This window comes from Uranotaenia lowii, chromosome 3 (assembly GCF_029784155.1).
Source record: "Uranotaenia lowii strain MFRU-FL chromosome 3, ASM2978415v1, whole genome shotgun sequence".
NCBI lineage: Eukaryota > Metazoa > Arthropoda > Insecta > Diptera > Culicidae > Uranotaenia > Uranotaenia lowii.
Genome location: NC_073693.1, coordinates 270,656,137 through 270,675,958, shown reverse-complemented (window position 1 = coordinate 270,675,958; position 19,822 = coordinate 270,656,137). Strand labels below are relative to the sequence as shown.

The window sequence follows — 19,822 nt, the reverse complement described above, 5'->3', positions numbered from 1 at the left end:
CGGTTTCGGAAATCGGCTATTTTGACTTCTTTTATTATAAAATTATTTTCACAAAAACTGTAAGAGATTTTAACAGAAAAATTGCTCTTACGTATAGAAAATAGATGTCCGCTCATGTGCATATAGTTTTCAGACTCCTATCTATCGGAATTTGGGAGAAAATGAGTGTTTTCCTTACTATGCGCATATAGCTCGCCTCTCCCCTACTCTGTTGTAAAGTTAGCAGCTGATGCGTACACGAAAAAAATCACCAGACACATCATTCAAAATATGCGTTTTTAAGCAATAAATGCGCATGATGCATGAAGCAAAATGGAAGGAAAAGAAAGAAATGTATGGTTTAATCCAATATACTTAACCAATATTTACCACAGTCTCAATACAACGGAAGGCGACAGCATCAGCATCCTTTAGCGGACAAAATGGAAGTACTTATCGGGAAATTCGTGTAACTGTGATATTCGTGTATTCCGGACACAATTCAGTCAGGGATGCCAAATATAATAAATAAAAACTTTATTTCTTTTCTTGCACCATTAAAATTATGGAAACTTGTTTAGTGAAATATAAAAAAAAATAAATGTTTAAAGAAACTATTCCACGCTTTGAAAATATAAACCAAAAATGTGTTCTAATGAGGATTTATTGTCGTATTGAAGATTTTGTTTGCGATGTAATTTCAATTTCGAATCAAATAATTTAGAATTCAATAGTCTTAGGTACTGCTCGAATTTGCAAAAATTCTTCAGAAATTCTACAGTCAATGAAAATCATATTGATTTAAATAGTTTTTCGGCATATTATACCCAAAACGTTACACTATTTTCTCTATACTAGATGACGGATGAGTTATTTTAATTGAACTCAAGTTAAAGTTAATAAAAAAAAGCCTTTTTGGGATAGGTATAGTATATAAGAATTTCCAAGGTATGTGTTGGTTAGAGGCACCAAAAATAGTTGGTAAAAAACACTTTTTTATTAGAATTGGTAAAACATAAAATTTCGTAAAATTATCCTCACATGCATTTAAATGCATGAATAGAAAAAATGTTGTTTTTATACTGTGCTAGGTTTTTCTTGTTAAAATCTGGAATTTTTAAAACAAATTGGCTAATCATCATCAAAATATGAGTTTTGTTAGTTAATTTATCAAATTTCTTTTATAAATAACTAGCGGACCCGGTGTGCTTTGCTACACCTTTCAAAATCTTTTTTTTTTTTTTTTATTTATTTAAGTCTTTGACTGCTGCCATACAGACCGAATATTAAAATTAACTTATGTTTAGATTAAAACTATGTTAAAACTAGGGAACGTTACGTATTGCACATTTAAACATTGATTTGGATACATTGAAGTCAAACAAGTGTGAAACATCGTTGAAGACTTGACAACATCGATTCAGCGGGTGGTTTTGTCCAAAAACTGTTCTGTTTCTAGGTAGCCAAAGGGTGGTTTGATTACGCAAACGGCGGGCTGGGGCGTGCAAACTCAAGCTTTGGAGCAATTGTGGACAGTCTATAGCGTTTGTCAGGATGTCGTATACAAACATTCGCTGCAAATATGTTCTTCTTTGGCCTAGGGACGGTATAGACAAAAGAGCACACCTTTGTGGGTAGGGTGGTAGCCTTACAGGGTCTCTCCATGGCAGTTGACGCAACGCATAACGAAGAAATTTTCTCTGAATTCGTTCGATTCGTTCGATATGGACAGAGTGGTAGGGTGCCCAAACTGGTGCCGCATACTCCAAGACACTTCGCACCAAAGAGCAGAACACTATCTTGAGAGCGTATGGGTCCTCAAAGCTCAAAGTATTTCGTCGCAGGAATCCAAACAGAGCGAAGGCTTTAGCTGTTGTTGTTGCGATATGCTGATTAAACGAGAGTTTCTGATCAAAGGTTACTCCAAGATCCTTAATTGTGACAACTCTTTCGAGCGGAGTGTCACCAAAAGCGTAATCGAAGACCAAAGAATTTCTGGTTCTAAAAAAGCTGATGCACTTGCACTTATCAGCGTTTACTTCCATTCCATGTTTTCCACACCATGCGAGAAGTCTGTTAATGTCTTCTTGGAGGGCAGCGCAGTCCACTCTTGAGTCAACGATCCGGTAGATTTTCAAATCATCTGCGAACAGTAGTTTTGGCGATTGAAGGACGGTTGCTAAGTCGTTTATGAAAATCACGAAAATAAGCGGTCCTAAGTGACTACCTTGCGGAACACCAGACGGCATAGTAAACATAGTGGAGTGAACTCCACGGATATTTACGAAGCCTTGACGATTAAGCAGGTAAGAATGCAACCATTTGCTTACCCATTCAGGGAAACCATAGCGTTTTATTTTCTCCATCACGACCATATGAGGTACTTTGTCGAAGGCCTTGGCAAAGTCGACGTATATTGAGTCCACTTGCAGTTTTTTATCAGTTGCAGTATGCAAGTCACTGGCATAGCACATCAAGTTGGTCAACGTTGATCTCTTCCGGATAAAACCGTGCTGGACTTCGGCAAGTATCGGAGTAGCTGCTGAATAGAGCCTTTCGTACATCAAAACTTCAAGCACCTTTGAAAAACAGCAGAGGATTGAAATTGGCCGGTAGTTCTCCACACGATGCGCATTCCCAGACTTATGAATCGGCGATATAGAAGCGGTTTTCCAATGGCTAGGAAAAACACCTTCTGAGATTGATCGGTTGAAAATTAAACGAAGCGGTGTTGCAAGAGATACAGCTAATCTCGAAACCAATGACGATGGAATGCCATCTGGACCTGGACCTTTCGATGGATCGAGCGAACTGAGTACGTTTAACACTTCCTGATCGGTAAATAGAGGTTGTGGGAGCCTGACGTCGTAGTTCGGTAGAGTTCCAAAATAGGTATCAGCGCAATCAGGATTAGACGAGCTATAAACACTGCTGAAGAATTCCGAAAATAAATCAGCGGATTCCCTGATGCTACTCGAGATGCGTCCATGAAACGATACAGAAAATGGAATCGTATTTTTGAGGCGGCGGCTGTTCATAAATTTCCAAAAACTCGATGGATCTTGCTTTACGTTGCGTTCGATGTTTAAAATGTATTGTTTAAAGGCAGTGTTTCGCAGGGTTGAGTACTCAACTTCTAAACCAGATAGGATAGTCTTGTTATGATCAGATTTATCCTTGAAGTAACGATTCCGGGCTTTCCGAACTAAGTTGCGGCTTCTACGAAGTTCTGAGTTCCACCAAGGGAACTTAAACGGCTTATGTCGGTTTGGTCGTCTGGGGGGGGGTGCACTCACGAAGTATACCCCAAAGGCGGTCATAGAATATGGAGAGAGCACTGTCGATATCCAGATTGGCAAAAGTAGAGATCCAATTTGTTTCTGCTAACGATTCTATCGCACGATCGGTATCACAGTGCATAAAATCTAATTCACAAGATACGGGGTGAACTATTTCCATACTGCATGTTCCGTAAGGATTGTCAATTAATAAAATTGAAGGGTGATGATGTCGATCAGTTTTTAAAATGGCGTGTGGTGGGTTTACAATTTCTGCAAGATCTGGTCTATTCAAGAATATTAAGTCGAGAATTCTGCCATTAGCGTTAACGAGAGAGCACATCTGAGCTAAACCAGATGCAATAGTGCACTCAATTACAGCCAGCTCCTGTTCAGTTGAGGCGTTTACCGGCAGGAGACTATTAGTATCCTCGTCAAAACTCCAGTTTAAGTTCGGTAGGTTATAATCCCCGGCTACGACGATAATATCTTGACTGGTTGCCGAACTCGTTAATCGATCAATTGCTGACATATGGGACGAATATAGAGTAGTTTCGCTATTAGGTCTAAAGTAAACGCAGCACAAGTAGACGAAACGGCATTGATCCTTGATTCGCACAACGATTTGCTCTAAATGATCACATTCAGGTACTGCTACAGAGACTGCATCGATGCCATGCCTTACTGCAATCAATACGCCTCCACCACGTCTCAGCTGACTTGTGTTCGAGTTTCTATCATTGCGGTAAATACTGTAGTTCAAAGCCAATTCAGAGCTTGCTATGTCATCTTTCAACCAAGTTGAAATGAACCAAAATCGAATGATATGTTAAAAATTTATTCAAATTTTTATTGTTTTGTTTGCATTATTTTAAATCAAATTATAACGTTATTCATAAGCAACCGCTATAAAATGAGAGCTGCAGCTGGAGTTTCAGATTGCAACACAATACAATTTCTCGTATTGAAATACGATCCCATGCCAAATTTGGTTTTATTTGCGTTGTAAATTCTTCAGTTATGCATAAACTTGAAAGGAAGTACCATCCCTTCCGTTATCCCCTTGAATGGAGGGGTGAGAACTTCATATTCATAAAAGTATTTTTTGAACTCAAATGCTTTTGGATACCAAATTTTATTTCATTTGCTCTATTAATTCTCGAGTTATGCAAAAAAATTGTATGGAAGCCCCCCCTTTCCACCTTTATATCTTTGCGCTGAAAAAAGTTTGGGCTTCAATTTATAATAGAAACATTTCTCGTATCCAAATACCCTCACATGCCAAATACGGTTCAAATTTGCTCGATCAAAACTCCAGTTATACTGAAAATTGTAAGGGAGACCTCTTCTCCCCCTTTTCATTCACCTTTTTAAAGGATTGAGGGATACCAAATATTCAGAGAAGCATTTCTCGTACCCAAATATCGTTCCATGACAAATTTGGTTCCATTTGCTGTTGTAGTTCTTGAGTTATGCAGTAAAAATTCCCTCACTCTTTCCTTTTTCCCCGCTGAAAGAAGAAAGGGGTCTCAAACAATCCTTAGAACATGTCACGTTCCCAAATATCCACCCATGCCAAATTTGGTTCCATTTGCTTGATCAGTATTTGAGTTATGTAAAAATTAAAAAGAGGGCCCCTCCCCCCTTTATATCTCCCTACTGGAAAGAGGGAGGGGTCTCAAATAATCATAGAAATATTTTTCGTATCCAAATACCTTCCTATGCCAAATTTGGTTCCATTTGCTTTATAAGTTTTTGAGTTATGTAAAAAAATATGGAAAAGGCCCCTCCCCCTTTCAACTGCAAAAAGGGAAGGGTCTCAAATAATCATTGAAATATACCTTCTCATGCCAAATTTGGTTCAAATATCTTGAATAATTTTCGAGTTATATGAAAAATTGCAAGGTAGCTCCTCTCCCCCCTTCCTTTCACCCCACTGAGAGGAGGGAGGGGTACCTAATATTCATTGAAATATTTTCCGTTCCCAAATACCACCCCATGCCAAATTTGATACCATTTGCTTGATTGGTTTTCGAGTAATGCTAAAATTTGTCTTTTGTTTGGGAGGCCCCTTCCTGTTAGGGGGAGGGGTCCCAAACCATAAGAGGAACCTTCCCCGGCCTCCAATACCCCCTCCTGCCAAGTTTCACGTAAATCAGTTCAGTAGTTTCTGAGTCTATAGGGAACAGACAGAAAGACAGACAGACAGACAGACAGAAATTCATTTTTATATATATAGATAGAAAATTATACACAGTTTGTATTTAACACGGAGGGACGATCGTTAAATTTCATTTTATAATTCATATTTTTTTAACCAGGTTCAATAGTTCAATGCCTACAAATCATTGCCAAATATCCCGTACTCAAACAAAAAAAAATACAAAATACTAACAATTCTACATTAAAGAAGCAAATTTGCATCATTATTTTTCAAGGACGTGGATTTGTCAATTTTGGAGATAGATTTAGGAGATTGAATCCTAATTAAAATAAATTAATTTTTGTTTTGTAATTAGGTATAATAAATAAAAACAGCTAATACATCTCCAACGAGCATAAATCAACAGAAATCCATCCCCGATTATTGTAAAATTAAATAAAAACGATTCTGACTTACGCCAAATTAACTTCAACATATATCTATCGATTACTACTGTTTGTGCTGCTATCAAAAGAACAATACTGAACTTAAACTGTTCGAGCAAACTAATAATGATAATTGGAGTTTAATTCAGATCTCTCGAATAATGTTTTTATGATTGCACGTAAATTATAGAAACAAGTAATGAAAATTTATTCGGACGGCATCCCTGATCAGGGATGTCAGGTGGTTTGTCAAAAATCAAGACACCATGAAGAAAAAAACCAGGATTTTTCACACCATCACTAATTCTGCTTAAATTGCATAAATGAAGGCGGATGTTTATATGAAAAAATACCATTTAAATATCATATGAACCGAAGAATACTATCAGTTAAACTATTTAATTACAGATGATGATTTTGCTATAAATTCAATAACAATTTAGATAGTTTTTTGGAATCAGGACCATTTTGCAAAAATCCGGACAATTCAGGACAACTTAAAAAATGAGGACGGTCTCTCAAAACTTAGGACGAATCCTGATTTATCAGGGCACCTGGCACCTCTGTCCCTGATCAACACCTTTTGCAATTGTCCAACATAGGTACCAGGTGGTTTTGTCAAAAATTAGTTCCACTTTTTTTTTTTTTTTTTTTTTTATTTAAGAGGAGAAATCACCGTGAATTTGTTTTATGAAATGAATTTGCGGCTTTATCGGTGAGGGTTAAAGAGTTGAAATGAAAGACGGATAGAAGATCAGAAGAAAATTCTAAGGTGGTGAAAAGAGCGAAGAGCATTTGAAATAGAAGCTTGACCACATACTAAATTCTTTGTCCCACACCAATTAACTGTATTGAAGAAGTAGTACCCAATAGAGAAGGCACTACGTTTTTCGATACAGTTAATTATGGATGGTTAACTGTATTAACTGTATAGATAGGTTTGGAAAAAAGAGAAAAGGATGAAAGAATAATATTGCGCTTTAGGACCGAGGTCACCTCTGCATCCTAGCAAAAAAGTTTTAGGTTGTAGGTTTGGGTTAAAGGATATGATCAGGAAACACTTTTGACAAGTGTATGGTTTTTAGTATGTTTTGACCTGTTTCCCTAATCTCTTAAAGTTTATAAAGAAACTCCTAAATTATCAAAAAATCATAAAGAAAGATTACCATTCAACAACTTGAAACATATTTTATTGTTAGGCAAACTTTAGTTCAAATGATCAGAAAATCTACATTTTCAACAGCGCATTCCTTCAATTACTTTAAAGTTTACTCACATCAAACAATTGAGAAAAAAAGTATAATTTACTCTGTTATTATTGTTGTTGTTTAAAAATTGGCTGGGATTAACTATAATATTATTCCTTTCAAATTAACATTGAATCTTCTGATGTTAATTAGTATATTATAAAAATACTGCTTTTATGTATCTTTTTTAGAATAAAACGAAAAAAAAATTCAGGAAATAAGACACGGCCTCAAACTGAAATATTTATGCGATTCATAAATTATTGTTACTAATTATATGAGTAATTTAATCGAATTATTCTCCTGCCAACGTAAGCTATTGGAATGAATTATTACACCTATTCAAACAAATCTAGTAACTTTTATCGCTGATCTGGCTATTTAATCATAAAATATAGATCATAATATTCATTAAACGTTGTTCATATTTGCTACCTTTATTAAAGCTAGTAAAGTCTCGTTTTTTTTTGTATTATTGGTATTATGGTCTGAACTAACATAAATTTGAAAATAATTTTCATATTTAGTTTGGTTAAATATAAATTAGAGATAGAAGAAGTTCTTAATTTAGAACTTCTGAACTAACATTAGAAATTCCCAATTTTTTGCCTGGACTTTGCTGATCTTATACAAAATACTTTTTTCCTTTTCATATTTTAATAACATTTCAACAACTCTGGCTAAACTTAAACATGGAATAAGTTATTCCAAGAGGGTTGAAATCCCCCTAGATATCTAAAAATGTTAGATTATTTAATCATAAACGTTGAGAAAGATTTCAACTGGTTTTATGAATATATTTTCCTGATATAAACGAATAAATACAAGATAGGACCAGGAGCTTTGATTGACAAATTTATAGGTCAGTAAACCGATTTTCGATTGTTAAAAAAGAAAAACGATTATTTTCAAACACATTACAATGGGTTATCAGTCTATTATTGTTTCAATCAATTGCTAACTAAGTCTCATTCCAAGAGCTTACTATTATGATTTGATGAAAAACTGTCTTATGAGTGGAGAATAGTTATATATAAAGGTTTTTGATATTTGAAAATAAAATTTACAAGAGGAAAAAAAAAACAAACTTTATGCTAGTGCTAATCCGTTGAAAATATGCTGGAACAATGAAGATGATTTGAAATTTTAAATCTAAAAACATACTCCATTTGTAATAATTTCTTTAACTATCTCAAAATAGAAAGCGCCAAAAACATAAAAATACTCAAAGATAGTTTCATTTTGAACTACGAGTGACTTCAATTGAAATCGAGCACCCCTAGTTTTTCAAATATCAAAAGATAAGATAGAGAGGAAATAAATTTCTAATTTGAGCGCTTCTGCTATCCTTATTCGTAGCGTACATAGAAGTAGGAAGGAATAATGCTCAACTACACAACAGACAAAGACAGGTGTTGAAGATTTAACCAGAGAGAAAGAGAGGATAACATAACAACACGGAACATGCTCACCAGGTTCCCTCCGCTTCATCGATTATATTCCATTCAGCTAGCTGGGATTGTTGTTTTCTGTCCAACTTGAATACCAAAACAATCTTATTTTCATTTGTCGTTTTTTAAACGGAAGTAACAACCAAGCGAACACTAAAATGCCCGATTATTTCATTTCTAATTCACAACATTTCTACCCGCATTACTTCACCATAACTTGATACATATAATTTTTTCACGTCAGAACGCAACCATTGGTACCAGCTCAAACATATTTTTAGCAGTGACACACAAATGATATACCATTTTAAGACCTGTATTTTTCGCCGAACATATATCATGCATGGAATTCGGAATCGACTACTTTTCGATAAAGCACTGATTCCCATTGCGAGCATCGATTAAAAAAGCAAACACTCCATGCTCCCACGACTTTCACGATTCACATAGGGCTTCAATATAAAACAATAAAAAAAGAGATTTTGTTCTAGAGATTCGAGAAAAATATCAACTGAATATGAAATATACCCGCATAACAGTCCCATATGTGAAATACCACGGATTTAGTTATTTTTCAATGTTTCTTTCGGCGAATTAGTCTCTAATTTATTGCTTTGAATCATTTAATAAAGATTCAATTCACTTGATGTCGAATTATGCACACTAAATTTCGAAGGCAGACCAGTAAGTAGAAAGGAATTTCTTCTTCAGCGAAAAACTATCAGATGCAATCAAAATCGTAAAAAGATTGAATTTACATTAAGGAATTCATGATATTTTTCCAAAAATATGTTTGTTTTTCTGATAACTGCGTTTGGAACTTCAAAAATGATCAAATTTAAGTCTTAGGAAGTAGCTTGGTGAGCAAAACATATTCTGTATGGGACTGTTATGCGAGTAGATTTGAAAAAGGTCTCAAATATGCTCGCATAACAGTCCCATAACGAATATAAAGGTGCTCCCGACCTTATCAATGAACCAATTTCAAACATTTCGGGTCTTATGATTTATTATGACAACCTAGAACACCTTCCATCAAACGATTTTCGTTTATACTGAACGTTGTGGTCACAATTCAAAAATATATTCCAAAACAGAAAAAGCTGATTTTCTCGCTTGCTTGTTTTTGCATATGGGACTGTTATGAAAGTAGGGGCAGTACAGTTCATATCGAAAAACACCATATTGATATAATCTAAACTGGAGATTTCCATCTGTTATATGGGTTTAGATATTTTGTTGCAGATTCATTCGATGTTATCATAACTTAACAACAAATTTGAGCCTTATCAAGACGTTTTTTTTAAATCAGGACAATGCAAGATATCTTGAAGACAATTTTTTTAAAATCAGGATTATTCGGGAATTTTTCAATAATCAGGTCTGCTGTTTGTAAGGGACTGTGTGTATGGAATGAAAAATCCCAATAGCAGTGTTCGGCATCGCTAACCGGCCGACAAAGTTAGCTATCGCTAATTAAATACGCTAAATGTGCCAAAAAAGTTATCGCTTTAAGCTTCAGAAAAAGGGGTAGGCTTGATAGCAGCACGTTATCCAAACAAACGGGAAAACGTGGGAAATTGCTGATCGCCAACTGTTTACCAACATTAAGGCCGGAACAAATAACAAATTGTTCTTTAGTCACGCACTTCCCCCTTTCGATTTTTCCAACTCCCCAAGGGGGAATTAATGAAGTTTCAAGTATTTGATTTAAAATTTAATAAATTGATCGTATTTTCATAAAATTATATGAGCAAAACCAAAACTGTAAAAGATTTAAGAAGTTTTAACGAGTATCTGTATTCTATAAATTAAAAAAAAAATAAAGAAAGAGCAAAAGGACAGAATGTGGAAAATGCGAGCTATATCTCTCTTTTTTTAATTTAAATTTTGGTTAATAATTTACTCGATTTGTCGGTTTTGTGCAAAGCAGATAATATGCAATTTTGTTGCAAATAATCTTTTGTGCAATTCATGTTTTTTTTCTCATTATCTTTAACCTGTTTTCCCTTTTTCAAATTTGCAGGAGAATTGTCGAACGTGAACATTTATACAATCTCTATTTGAACTTAAAACGAAGGCTACAATAGTGATTTTATCTCATTTTAATATGAACTGATCTGTAAAATCTCTAAAAAACTGTTATGTGAAAAGTGAATAGCTCAACCACTTGAAAACAAATGCTGATGAAGAGATGTTGAAAATAGTTTTATATTGTTTAACACCTTTTATTGTCATCTTCTTCTGTAAAAGTTGCTAAAAAAGTGCTTAAAGAGAGAAAAATGACACTAAATACACTAAATACAACATTCCTCCAATGAATCCAATAAAGCAATCAGAATGATGCACAATGTCACTTTGACTTGATTAATGAAAAAAAGGTTATTCTCTCACTAAAAATTCGAGAGATTGATACAAATATATGGGAGTTAGCGATCTTCAATTAGCGAAACCAAAAAAAAAAAGCGGAACTTTTCAATTCGCTAAATCAATCCAAACTTAGCGGCAAAATTAAACCGCTAACAAAAAGTTAGCGGACTAAGTAGCGAATAGCGGATTAGCGCTTTTGTGCCGAAAACTGCCCAATAGGCTTAAAATCCTGAATAATAAAAAAAAAAAACAGGAAATCAGAACAAATCTTAAAAAATCAGGACACCTGGCACCTCTGAGAAAGCTCCGAAAAAATTCACAGTGTAATATTTCCATTTTTGTCGCCAGATAGCGCTATTCGTGTCTCCCGTTTTCTTGTCAAGTGGTGTATATCGGTTAAAGTATATCTGATTTAATGCTGTATTATCTCTCATTGCAGGAAAGGTTATTTCATTTCAACCTTGTCCTATAGTTGACTCAACTATTCATAAATTTTTATTTTTTTTATGGCAAATAAATGGCACAGTATCAGAGTATGGGAAAAATTTATGAAAAAAGTCAATCGCAAATTAAAAGTCTAATGTTGGTTAGCGAATAAAAAAAGAAAATTTCTGAATTTAAGTCCGATTAAACAGTTACGTTTAAAAAAGAATTAAACCATGTGATGCTGTGAACTCTCTTCCAACTTAAACAAGCTGTTATTTCTCTCTCGGTGGATATTTATTATTAAATTTTCACGCCATTAAGTTCAACTATCCAAAAAACGCTCACAAAATTTGAAGACTGAACAATGACCACAAAGATTTTTAATTCCGTAAAATGGAGAATTCGAGATAACTTCAGAAAATTAGCTGTATCTCCTATTATCCTCCTATTATTCATGAAAAATATCAACCGAGAGAGAAATGGCAGCTTGTCAAAGTTGGAAGACAGTGCGCTGCTTCGCGCTTTTTTTTTTTCTCTCTTGGATCTCTACTGTATGTGCTGATGTTCTTGTTTATTTTTGGTTATTCATGATTATTAATGAACTAGCTGATCCCATACGAACTCCGTTTCGCATTCAACTTGGCACATGTCATGAACAGTTTGTATGAAAGTCAATTGCAAGCATTTTCCAGATGCGCTTCTGAAGTCATTATCAAGCAATAATTGCAAAAATATTGGACTATCACTTTGTCTGTCGTCGGCTACTAAATTTGAAATCAGGAATCAATTGACTGTGCCAAAAAAACCCGTGTATAAATTTCGAATCAATCGTTGCATAACAACGCAATTATTGCAAAAAGGCTAAACCCCTTCCGGTGGCCTCTTATACTATCTTTGATATCTGAAATAGATTGCCCTTCCCTCATAACTCCCGTATGCAAATTTTCAAAGTGATCCATTTATAATAACGTCAATATTGCTTAAAAACAGTGAAAAATTGTTTTATATGGAAGACCCCTTCCGTCGAACCCTGGCAAAACATTTGACATCTGAAATCGATTGCTCGTCCCTGAAAACTACCGAGTGCAAATTTCCATCCCAATCCGATGTATAATAACGACGATATTGCAAAAATATTGAAAGGTTAATATGGACGACCCTCTTTGCCGGCCCCTTACACTGAATTGAATACCTGGAATCCATTGCTCGTCTCTCAAAACTCTCGTGTACCAATTTTTGTCTGAATCCGATGTATAATAACGACAATATCGCATGAACAGTGAATAGTTAATATGGACGACCCCTTTTGTCGACCCCTGATTTTAGTTTGGATAAGTGAAATCAGTTGTTTGTCCCTAATAACTCCTATGTGCAAATTTTCATCCCAATCCGAAGTGTAAAAACGTCAATATCACTAAGTTACTGAAAATTTAATATGGACGACCCCTTTTGCCGGCCCCTTAAAATGAATTTGATACCTCAAATCGATTGCACGTCACTCAAAACTATCGTGTACCAATTTTCATCTCAATACGATGTATAATAACGCCAATATCGCAAAAACAGTGAACAGTTTATATGGACGACCCCTTTGGCTGACCCCTTACACAAAATTTAACACCAGAAATCGATTTCTCGTCTTTCAAAACACTCATGTGCAAATTTTCAACACGATCCGACGAAATGTAACGTCAATATCGCGAAAACAATATTTGTCTTCTATGGACGACCCCCTTCAGAAGGGGTCATCCGAAAATCTAAAAACATTTTTCATCCTTCCTGGTCCTAATGAGCATCCATGCCAAATTTCAGACCTCTAGCTCTTAAGACGGCTGAGTCTATAGAGGACAAACAAACAAACAAACAAACAAACAAACAAACATACAGAAATTGCTTTTTATATATATAGATTTGCTGCCTTGCCTCAACCCTTTTTTCCCGTTTTCAGTGATAAGAATGAATAAATAGTAGAAGGTATAGGTACTTTACCCTTGTTAAATGCCCCTGAACCACACTGCACATCCAATATAACTGAATTTTGTTTATTATAATAAATTATTAGATGAAGAACATTAACCAAATCAAACCAATTGGAGATGTGCCTTTGTTTTAAAATGTTGAAATTCAGACATCGTTTGCACTGCACAGCAATATAAAAAAGAGTGGCTCCAGAGAATTATATCAAAGTGATAGCAATAACGATGAGAAGCATTCTGATTTCATAAAAAAAAACACGGGTGGCATGAGTGACATGTTTTACTGATTGGTTTGATTTAAAAAAGCAAATAAACGATGTATACAGAAGGTCAACTTGATACAATTTATTGTTACTATATTCAAATTTATATAGTTGATATTTTTCTTCATTAGATTCAAAGCCAGTGGCTGTTTTCAAGATCAACATTACCTGAGAACTTCTTAAGTAGCTAAAAGTCCCAGAAAATACTGAAGTTTGGCTAGACTGCTTCTTTATATCAAAAATGTGATAAGTTTAAGCTGCGTTACATTGTAAGGATGTCTACATGAATTTAGTTTTTCCGCAAAATATTACACAAATTTATCTTTTTGATGATAAATTTATAAAAATCAGAAAATGTTCTGCCTCGGGCGAGCCCCTAGAAATGATCACAATAAAATGTTATTCTTTTTATGAAGCACCATAAAAGGTGTTACAGTGCTAATTTATTGAATTGGTTATGTAGCGTTTAATAGTCAAAAATCTGTTCTGGATTCAACATCCAAGGGAAATAATTTAAATAAAAAAAGGTTAAAGGAAAGAAATTGTATGAATTTTGGTTTTGCACGATTTTTTTAGGTTCCATTAATTATGAAAGAGTGGAAATAAAAAAGGCAACCTAAGGGAGGTTTAGTGTAATAGTCCATTTTTTCCACTCAAAAGAATTCGATGGCAATTTCGCTTTGAAAGCTTAATTGGAACATTGGAAGTTCGTATTCAAATAAGTTAGTAATTTTTGGTTGTTTAGGAGCTCGATTGAGAAGATACCTGATACAAATTATATGAGACAAATGCACTTGAATAAATTTACTTTTTCCTGCCATATTCACGATTTCATTAATTTTATTGTCTTTGGAACGAGAGCAACCAAAAACGAGAAAACATGCTTTGAAATATGCAAGTTTAACAACTTGTGACATTTCCCGTTTTTTTTTCAAATAAGTTCAGAAATCTAATCATGTTCCCAAGAATCATATAATATAGCTTTAAAGTTTCGCGATTCAATTTTCTTCCCGGAAAAAGTGTGGTCCCATTTCATTTCGTTTTGACCCGCTAAGAACAAAGTTTGTCGCCGCTCAGCTCTCCAGAAAGTGCCGCCGGAAGCGCGCGAACAATGAAAAATGGCGATGATGAATTTGTCCGAACGGATAGCCCCCATCATCCATCCACACAGTTCGAGCTTTTTGTCGGTGCGTTATTGATGTTAAAAGAGGGGAAGGGGAGATATGCGGGTTTGTTCTGAAGGGAGATGAGCTGCGGTTGAAGATATGACAATAAATGATTGTTGTGGAAAGTTGAAAGAAAAATGCGGGAAAGGGCGGGAATGTTTTTCGATTTAGTTGAAGCTAAGGTGACATTCAGTTTGTATATCTTCGTGCAATTTATCATCAGTAATGGCCGTTTGCCGGGGTCCATTTTTTTTCTTTCTCCCCTGGATGAGATTCGTTTATGGAGCTTATGGAGATTTGCTCTGGGATTGGGGCTCGCTCGCTGGTAATGTTTTCATTTACCAGCCGGCTAACTTTACAGCAATGTTTGGAATAAACATCCCGAAGCAGCCATCTGGGAAAGACCACTGACAATGACAGCGTTGATGGTGATGACGATGATGATGATGTTGTCGTTGGCAACGATGAAGGACATGACACGGATGTTCATTCACCGGGGACATAAAGCAATCTTGGGCCTACCTGTTGATTCCATTCGGGACGCCGTGTTGACTGTGTCGCCAAACAGACAGTATCGGGGCATCGTTAATCCGACGACTCCGGCACAGCAGGGACCTGTTGAAATAAAACGTATTTGATGATTACGGGATGGTGCGGTGTGGTGCCAAGGTGGCCCTTTTATGTTATGTAGGTCGGACAGTGATAATAGAAAGGTAGTAAAGCTGCAATCAACAGTATGAATCGGCCACCTTTTAGTATGAGTTGTGTAATGTCCCGAATAATGAAGGTTAAACCCCAAAAAATGACCGAATTCATGTACCGAACATTGAAAACGCATAACAACATATTTACTCAGAGTAGAGTAACCCCTCAGAAAATAATATATTTCAAAGTCACGTGAAAAGGTAAATGTTGAATAACGAAACGTTTATAAATTGATTTTTTTGTCAATAAATGTCATCTTAAGGGGGGGGTAGGGTCTAACGGGTATAAAAAAACACCATTTTCACGATTTTTTTCGAGAGCTATCATTCAAACAAATGTATTCAAATTTTTTGCATTATACAAAGCATTGTTAAAAGAACATTTAGTAAATTTTTCGTAGAAAAATATTGAAAAATGAGCCGGTGACGGAGCATTTTCGAGGATGCCTTTTAGAAAACAGGATTTGCGGTGGACACTGTATCTCAGCACAGAATCATCAGAAGTCAAAAAATCAGAGCAAAATATTTTTAATAGATGTTTTTCTGGACCCCAACGTTTTTATTTAACTTAAAAATATTTTTATGAAATTTTTGTGGCTGTTTGAAGTAAAAACTACGATTTTTCACTTAAAAATCCGCCATTTTTCACCTCTAAAATCTCCCCAAAGTAAAAAAATCAAAAAAGAAAAACGTTGGGGTCTGGTATTTTATATGTAGAATATATGTTCCAAATTTGAAAAGAATCGGATAAGTAGTTTTCAAATGACGATGTCCACGGACTTTAAAAATGTGCTTTCGAGAAAAACGCGTTTGAAGTTTCTGCTCTTGCTTTCTTGCAGTATTAAATAGGAGGAGATAAAGGCCTATAACTTCTACAGTTTTGCTTCAATTGACTTGAAAATTTGACACAACATTCTTGAAATGTTTTACAATAAGAAAATAAAAAAATAAAAAAATCGATTTTTTGAAAGTGTTAGACCCTACCCCCCCCTTAAGGTGTCGATTATTTAAGAGCAGTTTTCTTCAATGTTCAAACGTGTTATAATAAAAATTCCTCACTAAAAATAGCGCAACAAATGGTAATACGAGCCGAATAACCAAATTATTTTCAACCAAACCAGTCAACTTACCCGCTTTTACGATGACATTGACATACTAGGCAGATCACCCGCACCTGTGAAGAAGATCTCCCTCAAACTGAAATCCGAAGCAGGAAGGATTGGGTAGATGATTAATACGTCCAAGACGAAGTATATTCTAGCATGCGGATCAGAGACCAACCGAGCTCGCTTGTCCAGCAATAACAAGGTCACGATCGACGACAACAAGCTGGAAAAAATTGCTGATCGCCGTCTTTTGCATTTTCTGACAGCGTGTAACTTCAAGTTTATAGGCTGCAAAAGATACATGAACCTGTAGATGAACTAGAAGCGTTTTCGTGGGACTAAAAAAAAGTGATATTTTGAAAGTTGATCCTTTAATCAGGGTGCCCCAAGCTTTGGCAAAAGTAATGCAAAATCTAAAGATAAAAGTTCAATAGATTGTTTTTTTTATATTAGTTTTTAGTGAGACCCAAAAAGAATTCTGAAAGTTTTTCTTCAACCCCATTTTCATTACATACACATGAAGTACTTTTTTTAATTCCTTTTTATTAGGAAGCTATTGGAAAAATATTGCTCCTTGGATACATATCAATATTTTCGTGCTTAGCATAATTAATATCGATCCAGAAAAAAATATATCTTTTTGGACTCGAGAGATTAAGTGAACCCATAACATACATTTTGGAAAACTTTTTCATGAAAAAATTGAGAGTTTATTATTGTTTTGAAAATATAGCTTTAAGAAGCTCATATTATACTCTAACGAATGACATATTGGGACAAATATTTTTATTAAGGCAATGATCATTTAGAATCCGGCAGGTACAAACGCCTGTGTTCGTCTGATGGAAAAAAATTATAAAAAGAAAATAAATGTATCAATGTGATTTTTAAGGGAAAAAAAAATTTATCGTTGATTGCAAGATATTATCTTTATCTGTTTTATCTTTGCACACAATCCTAATCTATTCTAACCTATATTCATTTATTTGAGGAGTGTATTCGAAAAAAAAATGCAACACTTTGTTTTGTGAATATCTTTTGAATGCTTAGATGGAATTTGATGAAATTTGCAGTTAAGCTACCTAGTAATGTAATATGTACGTGTACAAAATTCGGTGACAATCTGTCAAGTGGTTTTGAGGAAGCGTCCAATACTAAAGTTTATTGACTAATTTTTTTTTGGACAGGATCCAGTAAAATCCAATAAAGTCCCAGTGGGAGACCCAAAAACAGCTGGACATGGTTAATCGTTAAAGAAATTCATGAGGACCCAATAGAGAGCCAAAATTGGAATAAGAAAGAATATTATTGATTTCTTGAAGTGAAAGAAATGTGAGAGGTTTTTTCTAGCTCAATCCGAAAATATTAATAGAGGAAATGATAAAGAAGTCAAATTTTCTGACTGATTCTTCCAATTGACTTATAAATAGGCATGGCTTCATTTCTTCAAGGTAGAAAAGCTTTTCACCGGTAAAATGAACAAAATACGGTGGTCAAATCGTGCGCAAAGTATTTGAACTGTTAGTGGGGAGATATTTTGAAAAATTTCGTAACTGACAGCAAAACGGACTCTTTAGCGGTCACCTGGCAGGTTTTCAACAAGAAAATTTTCTTTGACAAGTCTTCCCTGTATTTCTCGGAGATTAACAAGGAGAAAAAAAAATGAAAAAAATGATGTCTATAACTTGAGGAGGCTAACGATCTGTGGAAACTATAAATTACTCAGTCTTTTATGAAGATTGACTCGATGAATGGCTGAAAATTCAAAAAAAGACTGCCTCTAAATGCGACCGTTTTTTTGCAAAGCACTTCAATAGGTCTCACAAAGTTAATACACTGTTTAGTTGGATATGGAATCGTGCTATTACGCAAAACCGGTGAAGAAGTGACTGTCGGGCAACACTTTCTGCCTCCCAGAAACGAATTTTCTGCATAGTTTAGGGGTATGCATTCAATTTTTCGCAAAACTCGTAAATTTTAAAAAATCTGAAAAAATGCTGGGTAGGTAGTCCTTTTCATAAAAAAACTGAATGCTGTCAAAATTGTGCATATCCAAACTCTACACTCAGAAAAATACTATTATACATGCCATAAGATTCTCTTATGAAGTGGCGCCATAAGAAAAATTATTGAATTTTTAAAAGATTGTCTTATGAAGCGAATGAATTCTTCAGATGAACACCTACTTCATTGAGAGGTTGTTGCTTTTTATAAGATCGTCTTATGAAAACAGAAAATTTCATGTTTGATGAGAAAATATCAAGATAATTGATGTTAAAAATGTTCAGTTTATTTTCTGGGTAATTTGTTCAAAATTACATCATGATCACCATCAGCAGCACATCAACGCCCGGTTCCAACAAAGTCATTCTGCCTCACCCGGTCCATCGAACTTATCCTTTTCGCCGGTAATCATACTCAAAAGTCAATTAAAAAAAATGTGTTCAATATTATCAAATAATTTGGAAGTTCACAATAAATTAACTAACCATTTAAAATAACAAAAGCACTGTTAAGCTTTAGAAAAACTAATGGCTTTATAACGATGAAAAAATGACTGATGGAATGAATGTGTTCATCATTTTTTCACAATGCCGTTTCTTCTATTTTTTATAAGAACTTCGTATGAAAATTGAAAAAAATTCTTAAGGCTCTTATGAAAAATTAATTTGGACTCAAAAAAGCGGTTATATAAGACGTGTCTTATGAAGTTCATAATAAGATTTCTTTTGAGTGTAGCAATGTATCTAAATATCACTGAAATGAAATGCCCTAAGTATAAAGGATCATTGCTTCATTATTTTTTTCGTGAGGGAAACATTTTAAAGCGATAGAAAAAGATCTGCGTTGAATTTTTCAAACAAAGCGTAAAATTACCCCAAATTAACCTTCCTCGATTTTCGGGTCGCTTAGAAGAGTGGCTAACGTTTCACGACCACTTTATTTCGTTAATTCACAGGTCAGATTTACCAATTATCGAAAAATTTCAATATTTGCGAGGGCAACTTGATGGAGAAGCGCGAGGTCTTATTGAAACTTTGTCCCTCACACAAGCAAATTACTCGATTGCTTGGGACCTTCTTAACAAGCGTTACTCTAACACGAAAATTCTCAAAAAGCGTCATGTACAGATTCTCTACGATCTTCCTAAAATGAAATCGCAAAATGGTTCTGAGTTGCACAAATTGGTCGATACCTTTGAGCGAACAGTTAAGGTACTCAAGCAGTTAGGCGAGCCTACGGAGCAATGGGATACTCTGCTGATCC

The 19,822-nt window shown here is 34.9% G+C and overlaps 1 protein-coding gene across 1 annotated transcript in view; it reads right to left on the bottom strand.

Moving 5' to 3' along the window:
- Window positions 1–19,822, bottom strand: part of LOC129753407 (retinal guanylyl cyclase 1-like) — a 112,192-nt gene that overhangs the window by 36,027 nt on the left and 56,343 nt on the right. The window contains exon 5 of the mRNA XM_055749230.1: window positions 15,268–15,360. Coding sequence (XP_055605205.1) covers window positions 15,268–15,360 — 93 coding nt within the window. The remainder of the gene's footprint in view (window positions 1–15,267; window positions 15,361–19,822) is intronic.